Source organism: Lampetra planeri, chromosome 3 (assembly GCF_965212315.1).
Source record: "Lampetra planeri chromosome 3, kcLamPlan1.2.h2, whole genome shotgun sequence".
Taxonomy (NCBI): Eukaryota; Metazoa; Chordata; class Hyperoartia; order Petromyzontiformes; family Petromyzontidae; genus Lampetra; species Lampetra planeri.
This window is the reverse complement of record NC_136109.1, coordinates 23,058,024-23,080,846: the sequence shown is the minus strand read 5'-3', so window position 1 is coordinate 23,080,846 and position 22,823 is coordinate 23,058,024. Positions and strand designations below refer to the sequence as shown.

Sequence of the window (22,823 nt, the reverse complement as noted above, 5' to 3'; positions counted from 1 at the left end):
TGCCGACAATGGCGTAGCGCACTTCTTGCATGGATATTGTCAAGTTTAGGGTAAACTACGTGATGTTAGTGTCAAAGTCTTGGAAATAAGAGTAGCATTTCAGCAGTGCGTGCCAGCTGCGTGTGCAAGTCCTTTTCAATTACCATTTAACGGGGTGGCACTAAAATGTTGCAAATAAAATAAACCGCTGAAAATATGAGTGTGATCCCAACACTCCGCAAATGTAACGTACGTTGAACTTATTTCGGCACCCGACGTCGCCAACCGTGCTAACCGGTTGTTTGCGCGTGTCATGGACAGGCGAGGTGCGGAGCATTTTGGGCTGCACGAAGATCGTCAACAGATCCCAGAGCTGCGTGCCGGACGAGGACTGCCGGAACGTGAGCCGGCCCCCGCTGCAGAACCGCCACTGCAACAGTCACCCCTGCCCAAACAGGTGCGGCCAGTGGCGGCCAAGTGGCAGCTGGGGCACCGTCGCACACGCATAAAGCGGTCAGAATCAGAACCAGAAAGGGTTTTATTCGCCATGAAAGTTTGCACAGACAAGGAATTTACTTTGGCCGGAAGGTGCATACATTCAACATTTAGGAATCTTAAATCTTAAATAAGTGGTTTACAAGTCTAACTATACTAAAGGTACAAGTCTAACTAATACTAAGGAGCTAAAGTATGTAAAAATTAAATAAAATATAAATATACAATAGCTATAATATACAATATAAAATTACAAAAATGCAAATAGGGTAACATAGTGCAAATATGGCAGGGTGTCATTGTGCAGATATTGTGTTAAAGTCAGTTTGTGGCGTGAGGTTTTGGTCAGGTCTACTCTACGGAGGATGCTGCGGATTGCATGGAAGGATTGGGGGTAAGCGGCTTGGATGCGCGTGATGGAGCGCGACGCTAAAGGTTTATGTAGATGTTGGCCCCTCGCGTCAAAAGATGACGGTAAAACAATAATTTCTTTAAAACACCTCCGATCAGCACGGTTGGCTGCGTGCGGTGCGAAAGAAGTTCAACGCCGCGACTGCGGCTGTTAAGAATGACGTGTTGGTTGCAGTCTCTCGCACAGTGGCTGCGCTGATAGCTTGACGTTTGGAGAAAGGTGGGTTGCCTGTCTTAAAAGGAGGGTTGTGATGACGAGTGGGACACACACGTGTGGAGGATGCAAGAGGGCTGTTCACTTAGAGACGTATTGGATCAGGCACCCCAAATGTCGGTGACCAGGGGGAAGGCCAAAGAGAAGAAGAAGTTTTTCCCTCTTCTGCTATTGTAAGTAATTGTGAGATATTCGTGGTCTCACGATACGTCCCAGCTGTTTGTAGCACAGAGGTGGCAACTCTGGTGTGTAGTGTAGCTAGTAGCGAATCACCCCCCACCACCCCCACCACCATCTCCTTCCTCGCAAATGAAACGGAAACTGATTTAGCCGCTGCGTTTTTCAGCGCGCCCTTCGCCAGGTGCGGCTTTAATGGAGCCAATTGAGAAAATGACGACGCGCGACTGCAATTTTCGGCGATCACCACAGCGGCAGCGCCGTACGAAAGCTGCCTTGGCACGGGATGCTTTTGGAAGAGGGGTGCTTGATTTTGTTTTGTGGGCGGGGGGGGCGAGTGAGTGAGAAGGCACAGGAGGGGTGCATTAACGGGGCCTGGGTGAGAAGGCGCGAGTGAGAGTCGGCAAGCACTTTTTTGCCCAAAGTAATCAATGCCGGTCAAGTACCAGGCGAATCGGTGCGTTATGGAGGATGCAAGAATACCGTACCTTTTATTGAATGCTTGAAAAAAAAAACAAAGCCCACCCTGGCATGGCCTGCGAAAATAAAATCTGCAGATGTGTGCTAAATCTTGTTAAACTCTGTTAATGTTGATGCCTGCCAAAGTTTGTGTAATGCCATCAGAAGTTGGATCTAATACAACTTTGGGTTAAGCTTAGCATAAAAAGCCACTCATAGTGTTCAATGTGCGTGTAATCCCAGCACAACGCAAAAACAATACGGACGTACGGCGGGTATTTGTGAGTTAGTGCATGCCCGTGCGTGTGTTTTAAGTACTTTACGCGAGCAAAACATTCCATAAACATTGTCCAATGTGAAATGTAATTTCATCTCCCCCATGATCCCCCTCCGCCCCACCACCTAATTCTTATTTCAACGCTGCACGGGTGTTTGTATTCCAAATGCTACCCATGGAGGCTCATCCAGTTATACTTTGGCAATCGAAGCTTACACGAGACAGAGTGTAATGTTACTCTTAGCCGCAGCACCTCTGTTTCTCTGGACAGAATAAGTTTACACACACACCCATGTTTGGCGATTCATCTTATTATTCCAGTTAAAATCTGGTGAAAGGAAAACAAATCGAAACAAATTCTTATTGCCAAAACCAACGGTGTTTTTTTAAATACGATTCGTTTACGTTATAATACTTTAGGATTTAGTGGAACTATGAAAGCGGGACTGATCCTCGATCACGAGACCAAGGAGAATTAGGGATAAAAGTTCCACGCGAGTCGTGAGACTCGCACGAATGTTGCCATAGGGCAGACGGATGCGCAGTGGTGCGATCAAATGACTGAAAGTAAATGCGATGCTGAAAAATGATACAGCGTGAAAAAGTAAACGCTACTACAGCCACGTAAAAAAATTCCTTGGAATTCTAGCAACAAGTGGATTGACCAGCAGTGGTCAATCCACTGCTGGATGAAGGCCTACCCCAAGAATGCTGGTCATCATGAATCTCAGTGGGGCCTTACCTGATGAACTAAAAAATCGTTTAGTTTTTAATTTAGTTTGAATATTTGGGGGCACGGAGGTCGAGAACCGCTGCTCGAGCACTTTCACGCAGAAACACTGACGACGGGTGCTTTGCCGACGTCAGGTGGAAGGTGTCCGACTGGTCGCCCTGCTCGCGCACCTGCGGCAAGGGCCTCCAGACGCGCTCCGTCTCGTGCCACTTGCACCTGCCCGGCGGTGGCTCGGTGCGCACGCGCGACGGTCGCTGCCCCAAGCCGCGGCCGCCCTCGTCCCAGGGCTGCCAGGGACACGACTGTCTCGGGGTGTGGCAGGCCACCAGCTGGTCCCAGGTGAGCTGTCGTCTGGCCTGTCTCTACCTTTCTCTCCATACACGTGAATTTACTCCAGCATATCCTGCTGCCGTGTAATGGTTAGCACGAAGGGTCTTTTTACAGGTCACCGGTTCAATTGAGTCACCCTGGTGGGGCAGTTTAAGTGATTGGCAGAGTTTTTAAATCTCGTCCCCTCCCTCCCCCACCCCGTCTGCCCACTCAGCAGTATACATTGGTGCGCCACGGCCGATTGATAGGTCGCTTTTGGTGAACTAAAGTGCGGGTATTCCCATCTCATCCAAAACATCGGACCCGAGTTGAAGAGTAGACCGAATACCTTCTAAAGGGGGCTCTGTTGAGCTCCCTCAAGTGGAGGCCTTTCCATCAGCAGTGGCACGAGGAAGCAATTGCAGGGCCCGCACGTTTACCTCTTCTCACGTGACGTATTGGTCCAACTACCACACAAGGCTCGCAATTGTGAGTCGCGTGCGCGAACCGTCACCGTGCTACGTCGCGGCAGCGTCTCCCGCGTGACGAAACGCTGGCAACGTATACGAACTAAAACTATTAAACTAAACAATTTTCTTTTTCCAGGTAACTCCCACTGAGCTACATCGCTCTTTTTCAGAAGTGACCTGGCCACAAATGATAGTCCAACGAAGGGGCTTATAATGTGGCAATTTATAGCAGCCAAAATATTCTTTCAGTGCATGTTTCTAAATGTCGAGGGAAAAACCGGAGGACCCGGGGGAAAATTCACACGACCACGGGGAGCACATACAAAATTCCAAATGTACAGGCATCGTCGGGGTCAGGATCGAACTCACGACCTCCTGCTTACCAGGCTAGGAGAATCAACATCTCGCCACCGTGGCACCCATACGCACAGGCGCTGAGCTCGCGGTGATGCGTGGTCGGGGCTCTTGTCACGCAGTGCTCGTCGCGTTGCGGGAAGGGCACGCGCGTGCGGACCGCGCAGTGCACGAGCCCGCACGGGCGCTGCCTCACCACCAGCCGCCCCCGCGAGCAGGACGGCTGCGAGGACTACTCCCAGTGCTACGAGTGGAAGACCGGCGACTGGTCACAGGTGTGTCACGGCACTGACAGACAACAACAACAAAAATCCCCCCGTGCAATAGCATGGGGCACGGCACAAGAAAGGGGGTTGGTTGGCCAGCACCACGCCAGGCCACCTTTGTCTCCCCAGTGGTGATGTTTACACACCGCGCCAGGCACTCGATTAAGGCTAAGTCCGACCCACAGCAACAACAACAACAACCGCCATTCGCCACAATGTGGCGGTGACATCTCCACGGCGCTTGTGCCAGGCTATGTGTACTTTAAGGCCACGTGAAGTGTCGAAACGCCCGCTGACAGAAGGTCACGGGGACAGACCCAGGTGCCATGAGTTTACTGACTGAGATGACTGGCAGATGCACCGCCTGTGCCCCCTCTACTGAGCCGACTTGCTGCGTTTCAGCCACCTGACCTGGAGCACCACCACCACCATTGTTATATGCAGATAGTGGGGCGCAGTAATGGTGTGAATAATAATAATAATGTATACACAGGGGCCCACGGGTTGTAGGGGCCCAGACTCTGGGCTATGAAGAGGGTAGTAAAATTTACAGAAGGACCCATTTCATTTGTCCCCATACTTTGTCAGTCGTTGGGGTAGTTTGACCATACTTCACCATGCTGGTCAATGTGGGTTGGTGTATTGTCACCCAGAACTGGTTCAGATGTCGCTCGCCAGTGGTGAATTGATCGAGTTCATAGGCTCTGCGCGCTAACCACTGCACCACGTAGCACCACGTAGCGGTGTGGAAATTGAGTAACTTGCCCCATGCGGAGTAGAACGCACTATGTGGGGGAATATCAGGCTTAACCGATTTATTTTAGAAATCGAGGAACTCGAGAGAACATTTCACATACAAGATGAGCAGCCTGCTTGCTATACTACCACCCGCTCTCCGTATCATAGCCCTGCAGCCGCGTGTTTGCTACACGTGATCACATGTTCCACTAGCAAACGCGCGGCGCGCTCGCTCGAGACGCGCGGTCCCTCTCGGGGAGACGCTCGGCGAACTCACCGACTTGGTGTCGTCTCTCCCCACCCCTCCCGTGCGACGTCGGCGCGTCGCGCCAGTGCTCGACGAGCTGCGGCCGGGGTCTGCAGTCGCGCGTGGTGCACTGCATGCACCGCGTGTCGGGCCGCCACGGCAGCGGCTGCGAGGCCGACGGCAAGCCCGTCACGTACCGGGAGTGCGGCGCCGGCGAGTGCGACAGGACCTTCGATGCCAACACCATCACCTCCCCGCGCCTCGGTACGTACGCGTGTACGTACGCGTGTACGTACGTGTGTACGTACGCGTGTTGAACTTCTTTCGTCACCGTACGTAGCCGACCGGGGCTGGTCGGAGGCGCGGGGAGATGAGGCTCCGTACGTAGCCAACCGTGGTTGAGGCTGTCGCTGCGACGACGGGCGTGTTTTGCGCTTAATGTTGAAAGTATTTATTTTTAGTTATTTACTTTCAGTGACTTGCTTACCTCTGCTATACTATAGTCAATCAAATGCACTCAAACATTTTACATAGCATATTTTTGTATTACCTGCGTACCAGCACCTGTTGAGAAACACTTTAAACACGGGACTGAATGGATTTTTTTTGCTGCCCCTAAGAAAGACCAAAACCTTCAGTGAGGCAGTGTTTACATCCGTGCTTTTGGCAATGAGAAAACAGCTCGAGAGAGAATCTGTGCAACCCATTTACTATCCCATCTCTTTTGCTGCCCGAGGCAGCTGCGGAGTATTCATATTTACTGAAGCCGGCGGTGTTTCTGGCTCCAACGAGGCCACGTTTGTCCGTATTTGGTCATTCCTGTTCAGGTTCAAGTTCATTTATTAGGTATAGCCCTGGGAGCCATTCGGCTCTTGAATCGGGTGCAACCGCAACAAACAAAAACATGAACAAAAAACATCTTAAAGTGAATATGTGACTAAGTGCAAACAGAAAATCCAAGAAAAGACAGCAAAATATTGCAGAAAAAAACACCGTACACCAACGCTGTGTGCAAAAATCCCAGTGGGATGCAAGTGCATCGGGCTTGCACGCAGATGTAAAGAGAGATGAATGCGTGCATTAAAATTGTATAAACTTGAGTACATATAATGCCACTTGGTGGGTCAACCACTGGGAGATGTCAACAGTGGTTCTTCCTATGGAGAGACTTGGCTCCTGTCATATCAACATGGAATTTCCACCCCTGGACCATGAATGGAGAGTACCACCCCGCTCTTGTTAGAGCAAGGAGACAACTGAACTCTGTCTTTGAAGTCAAAGTTCAGTATACAGTGTGTTTCATCATCATCATCATCAGTCTGCTGCTGACCGAAGGCCTCCACAAGTCGTTACCATCTCTCACGATCCTGTGATGCAGTAATCCACCAAGCGACTGCACACAAACTCTTTCCATTGCTCCATCTGCTTGGTAGAAGTCTTCTCGGACTCGTTCCATCCCTAGGCTCGTCTCAATTCTTAACCATCATCCACCTTCTTGGTTCTTTCGGTAAAGTCACGTAGAAGGGAAATAATAAAAATAAAACATAATAAAATAATTTTCACGACGTTTCGGCCACAACGCATTTTTATTATTCTATTACTTCCCTTCTACGTGACTTTACCGAAAGGACCAAGAAGATGAATCCCTGCAGTCACGAAAACTTTAAATCGACATCATCCACCTGTTTTTTTCTGGCTCTCAATATAATGACAAGCACGCAACTCTCCACGCTTCTTCGCACACCATTTGGTTTTTGTTCCATTTTTGACACGATGTTGCTCGCCGTTAAATAATTTTCTTCTGACTTTTTAAACAAAAAAACTATTCAAACTAAACTATTTTTATTTTTGCAGGTAAGGCCGACTGAGCTGTCTAGCTAATTTTCAGAAGCAACCTGGCTACAATGAATAGTCTTCTTGGTTCTTTCGGTAAAGTCACGTAGAAGGGAAGTAATAAAATAATAAAAATAAAACATAATAAAACAATTCTCACGACGTTTCGGCCACAACGCAAGCAGCCATCCTCAGGCGAAGAATGAAACACCCCAAGCTTGGAAAAATACAATGAATAGCTTAACAACGTGCCTTATCACGTAGAAACTTAAATCAGCCTAACACAATTAAACGCGCGTTGATACTAAACTTGGAGGGGAAAACGGGAGGACCCGGAGAAAACTCCACGCAAACTCCAAATACACAGCGGGCGTCAGGCTTTGAACCGAACCTGCGACCTCCTGCATACCAAGCGAGGGAGTTAACATCTCCCCACCGTGGTTCTCTTTTCACCCGCGCACCCACCAGTTGCGCTGACCTACAAGTGCCTCGGGGACCAGTGGTCCGTGTACTGCCGCCTGGTGCGGGAGCGCCAACTGTGCCGTGACCTGCGCTGGTACCAGCGGTGCTGCCAGACCTGCAGGGACTTCTACGCGGCCGCGCTGCTCGCCTCGGCACCACCACGACAGCCGCCGGCCTTCCCCGCCGCTCGGCCGTCGGGCAGCTAACAAGCGCCGGGGGCGGCCACCATTGCGCGACCTTCCCACCCCCCCCCCCCAACACCGAACTTCACCGACCCGACTCCACTCACTCCGCCGATGCCTTCGCAGCCTTCGAACCCCAACGGTCGACGGCGGGTCAAGCGTTCAGATGTTTTCGTTTCTACGTGGCGAGATCCGCTCTGGGTTCAGAGGAGGACTTGTGATTGTTGTTGTTGTTCTTGTTGTTGCTGCTGTCGTCGTCATCAGGAAGAATAAGAGCACACTTGAGATTGTTATTCTAAAAGCTGCGACAGTAAGTTTTGTGTAAACGGAATTTTTTATTGTGACTCTGCAGGGTGCGATGGTGATAAGTTACCAACAGCTCGTTAATTACTGGTGCTCAAAGCGGACGTGTTGGCGTTAAACACTTGTCACCTCCAAGCAGCCAAGCAGCCAAATCTGAGTAGCAACTACCTCTAAACAGTGCACCTCATAGTCTGAGGCATTTTCAACGTTCGTTTTTTTTTATATAAAAAATTAAAATGTAAACTCCGGTTTACAAATTCACTCTGTTAAACTCAGCTAATATGACAATGGGGAAACGCTGGTTATGATTGTTTTTTTTTAGATCATCAAAATTCCTGTTCACATAGGAAGTTATTGCTGCTTAAACACTTGAATGAACCTTCATCATTGACCGCGTGGGAAAGTGAGTCAACATCTGTTGCTGCATTTCCTGTTTGAGTCCAAATACTTTACAACAAACTCAGATGGAAATATGTTGTAGAGTATGGTTGCTGAATATATTTTGGTGGTTGCTGAATATAATAGTTTTATATATATAACGAATAACAATTGTGTACTTAAAGTGTGTTCTTGACAACGGTCACTTTTGACCACGACTCATTACTAAGTGGCTTGAGTCTCGCTATTATGCAAATAACGTCCCGCAAGTGATTCGGCTAGACAAGCGATCTCTTCATCGAAATTAGTTTGTGCTGTGTTTTATGCACAATATCCCATGTTGACTATGCTTTATGGACAGAGAGACGCACGCCATCACAGACCCATTAACGTTTCGCTCAACTCTCGGCGGTTGAACCCTTTCACACACGTGAGATGGAGGCCCAGTGCATGTGTACCTACGTCAGTAAATTGTGCTCTCTCGGAACGGGCAGATGGTAATACATCTCTATTCCAGTCTCCCCACTTTCTGAAGTTTTCTTCTGTGTTGAGGACACCGCATTTTACGCGATTGTAAATTGTTGTTCTTCTTACCCTCTCTCTCGGCACCCGTCTCTTTTTTTCCCCCGTGCGAAGTGGGGGTGGAACGATCCATTTATTCATCAATGATGCCTAACCTCATGGTAATACGTTCAATCACGTGCATGAGACTATTTTTCAATTTGTATATGATGTATGCAAAGCGTCCAACGTCACCCCTGCAGCCTCTAGACCAGGGGTCGGCAACCTACGGCTCCGGAGCCGCATGCGGCTCTTTACGGGCTGCTTCTTGACGATATGTACGTATGTACAGTATGTACTCAGATGCATTGCGGCTCTTGAAATACTGAATTTTGTACCGAATTGGAAAGAAATGGCTCTTCTTGTTATTTTGGTTGCCGACCCCTGCTCTAGACGGTGCGACCATACACCACAATGTAGAAATTAAAAAAGATTGGTTCTTAATCGGACCACAATTCCGAAATGGGACACTTCATTTGACGTCGACGATTAGCTCACAAAGGCAAAGAGAACATGCAGCCAAATCAGAACAGGGAGGTGACAATATCAAAACCTTGAATCGCTGCACACCAACCTTTCCCGTCGCGGTGAAGCCAAGACGGGATAAGTCGCTTGGCTGATATCGGTGCTAAGTTGTATACGGCACACATATCTGCCCATTATCCATAAACGCAATGAAGTGAACTGGTGCTTGCTCTTATAGGTGTAATGTATTCACGTTTATCAAGGTATACAAACGTGTCCAAGCACATGCTGCTCTTTTGGTGGGGAGGAATGGTGCTAAATTAAACTTGCACTGAATTATAGAAGCAGCTTTTTTAAAATGACATTGCATTGGGTGTTTTTAAATGAAAAACTTTGACAGCTTACAAAAATCACGTGTATTTTATAATGTAAATAAAATAAAGAAAATTGCCGGTGGTGGTGTACAAGTACAAATCAACACATCTCATCGCTTCGCTGATTTTTCTGATTTGTATTTTGGTTTACCAAATAAGTCGCCGCGTTCTGTCAGCATTATTTTTCAGATATCAATATAAACAACTATTATATATATTTAAAAAAATATGCACATGGTTATATTTAAAATATGAAATGTGTTATCGCATTATATAGACCACGTAGAAATATATAAATTCATTTTTTCATAAAGGTCTTTACCACGGTGATCATCATTGTCATTGGAATTTCAATCATCCTCATTTTTTACTCGTTCACAGAAAACTTTCTGAACCTTGAACAATGTATGTACAGACGACGTTTGAGATTCCCATTGCCAGATCTGCTGCGATGCCGTCTACGAGCCTGTGTGAATTTTTGCTACTGATTCTAGTAAAAAATAAGTATAACCCGTAAAAACAAAGTTTTCACTATAAATCCTTTATATGTGTGGCAGCGAACTTAATATAAAGGATTTAAAAATATATTCGCCTGTGGAGGACACGGGGATCGATCCCGCGACCTTTGGCATGGGAAGCGAGGGCGTTACCAACTGCGCTACTCCGCCCCCGGCCTGTGGAGGGGTTACGCTCTGGGCTCTTATACTGTAACGTTCAGCCAAAGCCATGAATGAGTTCTATTTGAATATATGTAAAATAAAAAAATGTTGCCTAAAAAGTGTAAAATTTTAGGAATTTTTTTTCACGAACATTAATTGTCTAGCACAACGAGTCTGTGTTGAAAATGTCAGCTCGATTGGATCACGGGAAGTGGGTTAAAAAACGAGCGAAAGATTTGCACGGTCGTAAGCAAGCAAGCACGCAAGCAAGCAAGCGAACTTAATATAAAGGATTTAAAAATGAAATAATTTATTAGAATCCATTTAAAGACTTGCATCTGTTTCAAACGTTACCCACCAACGCACACACACTCAGTTCATAATGCAATAGACGTACGCTATATATAATTACCATAACAATTAAATCGCTGTTGTATATTGTTTGCTGAACATGTTATTTCCAAGATGAAATATACTGTTTCGTCGAAACTATTTTTGTTGTTGGGTCGACGAAAGTTGGGTATGAAAACTGCGTTGCTGCAAAATGTAATTACAAGCCTCGTGAGGAAAGTACATATTTGATCAAAATGTATTTCATGGGACGTTTATGAGTTATCTTCTTTATGGCAATGACTCCATCACAATAGCCCCATGGATAATGTGGTAAAATGCAATGTGCTAGCCGCTTGCGGTGATTGTTTTGCAAGCTATGTGTGTGTCGCGCAAGCAGGGACTTACATTTTTCACTGAATATTGTCCGGTTTGCTGGTGGACTTTGTATAGGTGGCACGTGACGAGAAGCCACAGCCATAGCGAGGATTATACTGAGGGTCGCTGAGCCAGACTCGGGCTGAAGTTAAACCCTCACCCTATGACCAAATCAACAGGAATGCGACCGATCTCATCACATCTTGGAAACTAAATAGGATTGAGCCTGGATAATGCTTTGCTGGCTGACCACAAAGCACAGATTGTTATAGGATGCAGGACTACGTTATGAGTACTAGAGGGCAATTAAGCAATTCAGCTCTGCATCCATCCAATTGACAAGAAGAGCAAAAAATGACTCCAGCTTACACGAGGATGTGTGACGCCGACTGCTACGTGGTAGGTGTTTTCCCACACGTGCTCAGAGAGGACAGATTGGTGAGATACTTGTTGGGAAAGGTGACCAATACTCCTGGGGTGTGGAACCACCACTCGAGGCGGGAGAGAAGAGGCTTTGTCGGGTTGGAGTTGGAATTTCAATACTCGACAAGGTGGACCTGCCGGGGGTGTACTGCAGCCTCTGATCGAACAGCAATTCCCAACTGCTGCATAGGTGTTCACCAGCTGTGCTGTTTAGCTCTCTGATGCGTTTTCTGGACGTAGCTGTGTGCTGCTCGGGCAACGATGCCCAACGTTTTGCTCCGGTGTCTTAGGAGCTTCTTCAGGACCAATTTGCTTTTGTTCAGCCACTGAATGGAGTTCGTTGAGGAGCTCTCAACACGTGGACAGAAAGGTCAAGACATCGTGCTCAACAACACACGGAACAAACAAAAAAAACACAGCACAGAGTTGCAGGGCAAAACCGCAACAACATGGGCAGGAGTGATACACCACCCTGTACTGATACATATTTAAATAGCTTGTTGGCCAAAGGGAAGCAAAACACCTTATCGGCTACATTCATTGCAAACAAAAGTCTGCAACAGGGAAGTACTTCAATAAAGGACAATTAAACGTGAGATGAGGAGGACGCATTTGCTTCCCTTGGGGTTTGTCGACAAATGTCCAAACGAGTGGCCCATTAAATGCACACAGATACCAAAAGGGCACACAACACATTCCTGCGGAGGGAGCTGGTAGGAACGTTGGGTTGCTCGGTCAATGGCCAGGGTCAACGGCGGCGTGGTGTATTCCGCAAATATGCCCGACTGTGAGGGCGGGCACAAGCCGGCGTGAGTAGGTTAAACGTTGAGTGTTATAAGGGCACCACCGGGTGACCAGCCCCTCCCCACCCAGCCCCACCCCTCCCACCCCCACCCAGCTCCACCCCCACCCAGCCCCCCAACCTCCCCACCCAGCCCCTCCCCACCCTCCCCACCCAGCCTCCCCTCCCCACCCAGCCCCACCCTGCCCCACCCTCCCCACCCAGCCCCTCCCTGCACGACGGACACAATAATCCCCTGTGGGCTGGTGTAACCAGGAGGTTCCTACCAGTATTAAATAGTAAAGCTACATCAGTTATATTTAATGAAGGGCGGTCAAGTCCGGACTTTGTATCAGTCTCAACACCAAAGTCTCGTGATGGGATGAATGGACCACAGAGAAAGACTGGAGGCTTCTGTAGGCAATGTTTTTGCAAAGACTGCCTCTTATGGCTGAACTCATCCTGAAATGCTTCTTCCTTGACTCCGATTGTTAACGCAGCCAGCTATGCGTGCAAGCGCGCCTGTCAGATTGAATTTTGCGAATGCAGAGCTTTAACTCGTGCGCAACCCCAGCCTCAAACCAAACTCTAAGTGCCTGTTGTTTAAGCATATTGCATAACGGCTACCATGGTGATTCATCCCCTTATTTACAAAAAAGTGTTGCCTTTTGCCTACGGTTTTTGTTTTAAGAAAAAAAACACAAAGGGGCATTTATGAATGCATCTAAAGGCAAACAGAAGCCATCTGTTTGAATGTCACATATTTAAAAGGAATACATCTCACTTAGCGTGCAATGCTACATCAGCTATCTATATTGCTAAAGTAATAACCATGGTACTTTACGTGCAATTTTGGAAATGGTTGTGACGCTAAAATTATTATCGATTTTCTAGTTGTCCCAACAATTGGATATGAAGAGCATTAAAGTGGCTTGGTAGCAGTATTCGCTGTTCTCCTTCACGGAGACCAGGTGACCTGATAATAATCCATCTGTAAGTAGTACACTTGAAAGTATGTAGAACTTATTTAGCACTGTACGTAGTCATACCGTGCTAAGTTTATATATACACTTAAATGATGCATTGTACCTCTCCGCTGTGTTGTTTTGGCATTATGTCCGACGTTTTGATCCACGTGCTTGGAGCTGCTTCAGGAACTTAAATACAGAACTGCACTGGAATGCATTTTTTATGATTGGAATTCGAGTCTCATTTCCAATGCCACCACAAGAAGCCAACCTGAGAATCAAATTGAAACCGAATTCTATTCACATTAGCATACACACTTGCACTTATTGGCTTTCAATGTGGTGCTTTGTGTGTTGGTTTACAGCTGTAGGGCACTTTACATGAAAATACAACAAAGAATACAGCCAATACTTCGTTGGTATAGAAAGTACTATTTTTATTTTTTTGTATAGCCGGATTATGAAAATCGCCAAGCAATGTTTTGTTTCCCATTATAAATCACGCGCGATATACATTGCTGACAGCTGTTGCAACATGCAAACTCGATGTCAAATTGCTTTTGCGTGTGGATGTCTTTGGCTTCAAAAGTAATCTAATGATTATGAATTTAAGCATATATTTTCTAGCCTTAACATTAATTTCTCGAATGTTATGCTATGAGTGGTGCACCGAACAGATTTCTCCCCCCCAAAAAACTGCACAAATTGTGCCGTGAAAATAAACAGGGTATTTTTTTGGGCAATTGCAGAATTATGCAGAAAGTCGGGAAAGCGTAATCAGTATGTGACATTAATATCCACGTGCAGATGTTTGCTTCTGCAACCATTCCAGCTGTCCGTTTTTGTAATGATTCTCGACGGGTCAAATGTTTTAACCAAATGGTATTTTATGATGGAAAAAAACAACAACCGTGCACGCACGAGGCATTGTGTAACGATGCAATGTGTGCAATACACTGAGGAATCTTTCCCAAATGCGTGACCGCGTGCAAGCTGAGCAGAAGACAAATTTGCAGATTAGAAAATGAAATGGGAAAAAAAAATGAGAATTGGAGCCATATTCTGTTACACATATAGAAAGCATGTGGACGATTTAAAATAATATGTCCTCTCATTCAGAGTGTGGAAATATATTTTGAGTGAATTATATTGAATGTTCAACCAAAGAGATGCAGCGGTGGGTGCTCGATAGATTATTGCATCTCAGGGTTGTGAGAGGTGGCGTTGGCTTGGAGAGGCCTTCATCCAGCAATGGATTGGCCACAGCTGTTGATGATTATATTGCCCTTTCACAAATACACTAACTACAGCCTTAAAATGCCTGAGATCGTTTCCGATGGCCAAACTCCTTGCAGAGAGAGAAAAAAAACGCGTGGCACATGGGTACGTTTTGTAAATCTGACCGAATTACATTTGGATGGTGTATATTTCGTTTGATCCGGATCTATGTAAACGATCAACTTTGTTATACAGTCTGGTGTTAATATAGTGCTCTATTATAAGTAATTAATGATCATATTTGAAAAGGGATGTCATGGAAGAAGCGAGAGCGTTGTAGAATAGTCCAGAGTGCAGAGGGCTCGGATGAAGATGCCAATGACGCTCATAAGTGAATATTCATTGATACCATTGTGTACCATACAAGACTGGATCTGAGTAGACCTTTGTTTTATCAACTAAACGACTGAACAACACACTCCTGGGAAAGTATCGACAAAGAATCCGGGCTACAAAGTCAGGCCAAGTTTAAGAAACTGCAATATTTCAGACATGTGACCGGAATGAATGGTGATCAGCTGCAACGGGCGGTGATGTAGGGAACAACGGGAAGGTGTTTGGAGAAGAGGAAAGACCACGGTATGAGTGGATGTCAAGCAGCAAACGATGGACGAGACGGGAGCAATCTCGGTTGAAAGGTGCAGCGATGGGCATGGAGAAAGTGGAGAGATCACCGCGAGGAGACATCGGTGGAGGAAACGGCCGTGCCCACTATGGCCTAAGAAGACAACCGAAATAAAAATAAAATGCCCTCCTCATCTATTAAACGTTCCTTGCATTAGACACCCGTTAACATGATGCCAACGTGCGACACGCATAGAATATTGACGCGAAGGTGCCCTTACAATCTAACAATGTCGTATGAAAAGCACGTTCTTGCAAAAAAAAATGTTCTAAATGCGGCAGGTTGTTAGCACATTTTCTGCGAGCTGAGAACACATTGTGTGCACTGAGGCCTTAATTTAGCAGCCGCTTTAGAGAGCGCAATGACGACCGGGGACGGTGAATGTCAGATTGTGACAATCACTTCATAACGCGAATGAAATATCGATAATTACTGAACGACCAAATAGGGTGGTTCAGTGGTGGGTTATATCGGATGCGTTATATCGCAACCGGTGGTGGGGCCACACCTCGTCACCAACTTGCACTATCCAGGATGGTAAAGTATCAAAGATCAAAGATCCCCCGTATAGTCTGAACAGACTGTAGGGGCAAGTGCTGTTAGCGAGCACCTATGAAGGCCGGAACGGTACACGAGGGGGTGGGAGGCCAGCACCACGCCCGACCGCCTTTGTCTCCCTAATGGCAATGTTTACACCTCACCAGGTACTCATTTGAAGCTGAGTCGACCTAGGGGAGGCCCGGGACCGGTTCAGATAATCGCCACTGGTGTTGGCCGTGAGCGGGAATCGAACTCGTGTCGCCGGGTTCATAGCGCAGCGCGCTAACCGCTACACTATCGCTCCCCACAAAGTATGGTAAAGTACGGTAAAGTATGGACAAACAATCTCCGCAACCAACACGGCATGCGGAGGCCTTCAACCAGCAGTGGATTTATGAAGGGTCGTAAATTGAATCACCAAAAATTTACAAAATTGCTCAAAAACTGTAGGAAATTGCAGCGGATTGTATCCAACCATCCATCATTGTTTGCTGTGGGTAAATATAGAAATGAAACTTAGCAACTGAATAACCATACATGTTTACGAATAATATAGACGTTTTACTGTAAAGCATTAAATCATAATATGTTTTACTATGTGCACCAACTTAAAAATAACAGTAATCCTAATAAAACATCTATATCGTTTGTTTAATCATTACGTTAAATATGTACAGCGATATCCGCAGAGCTTAATGCATTTAACATGTTTGTACCGGCTGGAGACAATGTTTTCTTGTGCGCGCTCAAGCCGTTTCTCTGGCCGTGTTCCACAACTGCATGTTCCATACCCAACGTAAACCCATGGCTTTTAAATTATCCTGGGACCATTGATAAAATAGCCTCCAGATTTACAACACGGTCATAACAAAACAAGTCAATCTCCTGCGGTTTCAATGAAAGCCAGAGTGTGCGGAGATGCAGGATATATTTTAAAAAAATCTGTTTTCCCCCTCTCTCTTGAACATAACGTTATAGCGGTAACCAATTATCCACATCAGCGATGTAATTTTAAGTCTTCATTTAAGCTGCCACTTTGTAGCATTTTGGCGGGGAAACAATAAGCTCTGTTCAGTCTAAGAGGGTTGCTTTTCCCACCTCTCCCCCAAATAAAACACCTTAGTGTTAATGTCGATGAGAAGAATGACATCTCACGCATCACGTTAGTTTTCTGCTAGCATTTTTGGTTACTTTAAGTGGTCGAGATGATTGCTGCAAAGGATTTATACCCAAACTAGCTGGGTAACTGGCGTAACGGGATTTTCCTGCGATGAGCATTGTGTTGATAATAGCGGCCAAAAAAAAAGGTGGACGTAACGAATACGGAAGACTGACACGATTCAATTAAAAACTGCCTTGGCATTTCATTAAGTCAAAAAAATCGGATTACTTTGATTGCTCCGAGTACAAGGATTGTGAGAAGATTATCACCGACGAAACGTTGCGGCTACTCGAATTGTAAATGCTGTGGGTTTACTCTCCAACAGCTGAACTAGTAACGACCTGGCACGTTCTGTTTACGTGACGGGTGGTGGCGGGGTTTAATGAGACGTTCATATTTACGCGATATAACCCCCAACAAAAATCTCTATTGTGGATGATATTTGGTCGCGTGAGCCTACGTGTTAGACTGTGAGAAGAAAAGTACAGCTGCGCCTTATGTTGTATATATATACTTATATATATACTTCTTGAGAATTGTTATACAGAATTATGTAATTACAATGATAATGTATTTAAAATTATGATTACAATGATGTCATCACGAGTAATTACAATATGCGCATTTACAATCGAGTACATTTGAAGCCAAAGTAACGGATGGAGACGCGTCGCCACCTTGTGGACATTTGGGGGAATTATAATTTTTTTTTAATGTCGCTTTTATGGAATGTCACGAAACGTGAATAACAGTGCAGTGGTGTCATCACCTTGACTCCTCGACTTAAGACCAAAGCGGGAAGACTTCTTCACAATTCTGATGAAACTGGTTGTAAATCGCCAGCGAAACGTCGGACTCGAATGGTAAACGTTGTGGCATTGCTCTCCAACACACCGGTGTGCTGAACTCGTCACGAATTGGCACGTTATGTTTACGTGGCAAACCTTACTAATTGGCCGTGTCGGTGGTGGGTTTAACGCCAGTTAACGACTAATCGTTTAATGACGGGCCTCCATAGAGCCCAATGTGTAGTGTATAGTGTAGTGTATTGTAGTGTATAGTAGTGTAGTGTATAGTGTAGTGTATAGTAGTGTAGTGTATAGTGTAGTGTATAATAGTGTAGTGTATAGTAGTGTAGTGTATAATAGTGTAGTGTATAGTAGTGTATAGTGTATAGTAGTGTAGTGTATAATAGTGTAGTGTATAGTAGTGTATAGTAGTGTAGTGTATAGTAGTGTAGTGTATAGTAGTGTATAGTAGTGTAGTGTATAGTGTAGTGTATAGTAGTGTAGAGCCTCCATAGAGTCCAATGTGTAGTCTATAGTGTAGTGTATAGTTGTGTAGTGTATAGTAGTGTAGTGTATAGTGTAGTGTATAGTAGTGTAGTGTATAGTGTAGTGTATAATAGTGTAGTGTATAGTAGTGTAGTGTATAGTAGTGTATAGTGTAGTGTAGTGCCTCCATAGAGTCCAACGTGTTCGCTTACCGACCATTCCCCTATTAACGACGGGCTGTTGTAGGTGCAGTAAATATTAATTAATGCATTGATTATGTTTATTTTCATATTACTTATTTATAATGTTAGAATCTGTATGTATTGATATCCCTCGTTTAAATATGATGAAAGTACATTTTATTGGTTAAAAGTGGGTAACTTTCGATGCTACGAACGAATTCAGCCTTTAACGTGTTTCCTATACTCGCTTAACGACCAAATCACTTAACGACCGGTTCTGTGGAACCAATTACCGCCGTTAAGAGGGGGGGGGGGGGTTCTACTCCATTTACGTGGTCTGACCCCTCAAAAACACCGTTACTATGGACATCACTGCAGTGTGATTCGCTTGCGCCGTAGACATTCCATCGTCAATCCACTGCTGGATGAAGGGGTCTACAGTCTACACACTTGATACAGCTATCGTGCTGTGACGGTTCCACCTGAAGACGGAAGCTTGTGTTGCCTCGGAAACGTCGTGATTTTATTTTTATTTTACTTTTATTAATTTTAAATTTTTACCGACGTGACTTTACCGAAAAAAACCTAAGAATATGAATCCTTGCAGTCACGAAAGCTTCAAATCTAGGTCCCCCGTGACGCGCGATCCATCTCACTCCCGAAGACAACCCGATCTCACCGCTCCGCCCTGCACAGTGGAACGTCGTCTCGAGCAGCTCGACATCGTGGCTGATTTGTCTCGTCCATTGGCTACACTGGACTGGAATCCATGTGTCCTTGCACAAGCACACTTTTCATTAACAGTCTATACCGTCTTCTTGGTTCTTTCGGTAAAGTCACGTAGAATGGAAATAATAAAATAATAAAAATAAAACATAATAAAATAATATTATTTTATTATAATAATAATATTATTTTATTATTTCCATTCTACGTGACTTTACCGAAAGAACCAAGAAGATGAATCCCTGCAGTCACGAAAGCTTTAAATCGAAAGTCAATACCGTGTCTCTCTCTCATTTCGTCTTCTTTGTTCCCTTTTTTTGCTGTTGCCCGTCTTCTTTTAATTTCAGAGCGCGTATTTCGCCACGCGTCTCTGCTTTTGTTTTCCTTTCGTCATGGTCCATGTTTTCTGATGCACAGCTCAGCCAAGGCAGATGATGATGTTCACAGATTGAACGAGCACGTGGCCGCGTCAATACGCTCCATCCATCCTGCTCGCGTTTGTATCGTCCTGATTCCATCCCAATCTGGCTTCAATATCACACGGAGGCTTTCGCGACTAATATCATCCACAATACAGATTTAACGACACATATTTACGCGATCTAACCCAAAAAAAACCTGTATTATGACTGACATCAATGATTTGCCCGAGGTAGAGAGATTCTGCCGTGGTGTTCAGCTGTGTCCCCCTTTTGGCTCGAAAACTCGTTGCACGTGACTTTTGTTTTAGGTCATTTATGTCTTGAGCAGTGGCGGCTCCTGCAAAATCTCTCAGGGGGGGCAAATGTCTGGATGATTGATAAGGATAAGGTCCACCCATGCAAAGGATAAATTAACAGCTTAAGCATGTAAAGGCAACTTCACTTCTTTAATATTAATGAAAAATAAAGTGACTCTTACAATACATCTTGTTTATTTCTATACTCACTATTAATACAATCCACTCATGTTTCTTTTATTGAAGATTCCACTAGGTGGCGACAAATAATTTTGTTGGATGAAACGTGCTTACGTATGATGACGTAAGCACGTATGATGACGTAAGCACGTTAGTGCGAGCCCTCCCGGAAGCCATAGAGAATGCATTGCAGCGCCCCCCCGTTCGAAAAAAAACATCTTTGAATGTAAGTCTATGGGACCACTCGGGGCGATTCTCAGCCGGAGGGAAATCGCCCAAAAAGAGGCGGTACTCCACAGAACGTAGCATGACGCTGATTGGACTATATCCAGAGGCTGACAGTGACGGCTAGCGTGACTCTGTGGTTGAATGACATTGGTGGTGCGTCGCCCAATCGCCCTAATGAAGAAACCGCCCCTGGTCTTGAGCCCACATTTTCAGCCTTAAGTTTTGTTTTCAATAACATCCTGTAGTTAATTACATAATGGTTGCGTCACAACAGTTACGTCATCCAATCTAACAAGACAGACGCTGAATCCTTTTAACTGTTTAATATCCATGCCTTTATTTGTCTAAATGTATTTTTTTCACATGCAAAGTGCAGTATATTCCACACTTTGGAAGATTATGTTTTTGTCACGCCTCTGCTGCTTTGTATCGTTTTTACTTTGTGAAATCTCAGTCGATATTCCGTCTTAGTTAAAAAGAAACATTTTCTGTAGAGTATACGTTTTATTAAGGCCTTCGCTTGTGAGAGCTTGGATGATTTGCATTAATTTTCTCCGGAATCAGTCTCCCAATCGACAAAAGCCAGGCATAATAATGGCATTTGGCTCGTTCTAGCATCTGATTGATAGTATATGTACAGAGTGGCTAAATAAAGATGTTCTAATATATTATAATTGCTTCTCATTTGTACTCGCATCATGCCAAGAATTGTGACTCATTTTTAGTCGTTGAACTTTATGATCTGAAACGCTTTTATATCTATAAGTCAATCTTTTTTGTCAAACTCAACATCTTCTTGGTTCTTTCGGTAAAGTCACGTAGAAGGAAAATAATAAAATAAAACATAATAAAATAATTCTCACGACGTTTCGGCCACAACGCAAGCAGCCGTCTTCAGGTGGAGAACCTCGACAGACCTGTTACCGAAAGAACCAAGTAGATGAATCCCTGCAGTCACGAAAGCTTTAAATCGAAACTCAACATTTTTTTTTGGAAGGAGGATGGCCCCGCATACAGTATTGCACGCGTACCAAAGTTGAACTACGATCAATTTCCGGTCAGGACTACCGCGGACATCAGTGGCGAGTGAATAATGATATAATTATATGAACGGTCCTAACACCCTCCCCCCACTCCTCACCCAATCCCTTCAACGTCAATACCGACCGTCGTGGTGAAGTATGAACACCCCCCCCCCTCCCCTCGTAATGGACACGGCGTTGGGAGGCCGATCAATCGATTACCATAGGGCTGTAAATAAAAATTACAAAGAAACAATTTCCTTGTATAAGGTGCTCGTGCAGTGATAACTGTTTACAGCGCCCTCTATAAATCCACTGCTGCATGAAGGGGTCCTCATGCCGTGTTGTTCTACCATGCTCTTTGGTTCTTTCGGTAAAGTCACGTAGGTAGAAAAATTAATAAATAAATAGAATTCGATTTAAAGCTTTCGTGACTGCAGGGATTCATCTTCTTGGTTCTTTCGGTAAAGTCACGTAGAGGGGAAATAATACAATAATACAAATAAAACATTATAAAATAATTCTCACGACGTTTCGGGCAACAACGCAAGCAGCCGTTTCGGCCACAACGCAAGCAGGACGGCTGCTTGCGTTGTGGCCGAAACGTCGTGAGAATTATTTTAATATGTTTTATTTTCATTATTTTATTATTTCCCTTCTACGTGACTTTACCGAAAGAACCAAGAAGAGGAAAATAAAAAATAATCTATCACGACGTTTCGATCGCAATACAAGCGGTCGTCCTCAGGCGGAGAAAATCATCCAGGAGTGGAACTGCTGAACCAGCGAGAGAGCTGTTACAACAAGGTTATATATATGTATATGTCATATCATATATAACCTTGTTGTATCATATACAACTTTGTAGTAACAACTCTCTCACTGGTTCAGCAGTTCCACTGCTGGATTATGTTTTACGCCTGAGGACGACCGCTTTGTGTTGCGATCGAAACGTCGTGATAGATTTTTTAAAAAAATGTTTTATTTTTCTACCTACGTGACTTTAACCAAAAGAACCAAAGAGTATGGATTCCTGCAGTCACGAAAGCTTTAAATCAAGATTGTTCTACCACCTCTGCTCAGTGGGGGGTTGGCGGTGGCCAGGGATCACACCCAGGTCTCTGGGCGCATAGCCCGATGTGTGTTAACCACGTGTGTTGAGTCGTAATTGTTTCTCGTTTCTTCTGTACGTTGCTAAATCGTCTTCTATGGTAAGTGAAGGGTTAACGTGTCATGCTCAACACGTGCATCCATGTGTGAATATGGTTAGTCTCTCTCTCTCTTTCTCCATTGAAATATGTTACATTCATGCTAACACAAATCATCGCCATCGCTGACGTGAGCATGGCAATGAAACTGTGAGCGTGCCGCGTGCCATAAATATATCCATTATTAAATGCACTTCATAAAGCGCGGCCATATGGGACGAGCCATCGCAGCTTCCAGCTGTTCGCGAATGTTCACGTTTGATGCTTCTTTCTCTTCACGGTGCAGTGGTATTAAACACGCGGCCACACAGCGAGAAGCACGTGGAGTTAGACCAGGGGTTGGCAACCAGCGGCTACAGAGCCGCGTGCGGTTCTTCAAGGACTTACACATTGCGGCTCTTGAAATATTGAGGGGTTATTTTTCTTTTCTTATTTTTTTACCGAATTCGCAAAA

General features: G+C 45.1%; 1 protein-coding gene across 1 annotated transcript in view; it reads left to right on the top strand.

The window, feature by feature from the left end:
• Positions 1 to 9,937, top strand: part of ADAMTS17 (ADAM metallopeptidase with thrombospondin type 1 motif 17) — an 84,079-nt gene extending 74,142 nt beyond the window's left edge. The window contains exons 21-25 of the mRNA XM_078624017.1: positions 301 to 436; positions 2,880 to 3,084; positions 4,001 to 4,153; positions 5,216 to 5,393; positions 7,431 to 9,937. Of these exons, the coding sequence (XP_078480143.1) occupies positions 301 to 436; positions 2,880 to 3,084; positions 4,001 to 4,153; positions 5,216 to 5,393; positions 7,431 to 7,630 (872 nt within the window). The 3' untranslated portion in view covers positions 7,631 to 9,937. The remainder of the gene's footprint in view (positions 1 to 300; positions 437 to 2,879; positions 3,085 to 4,000; positions 4,154 to 5,215; positions 5,394 to 7,430) is intronic.
• Positions 9,938 to 22,823: the final 12,886 nt, after the last annotated feature.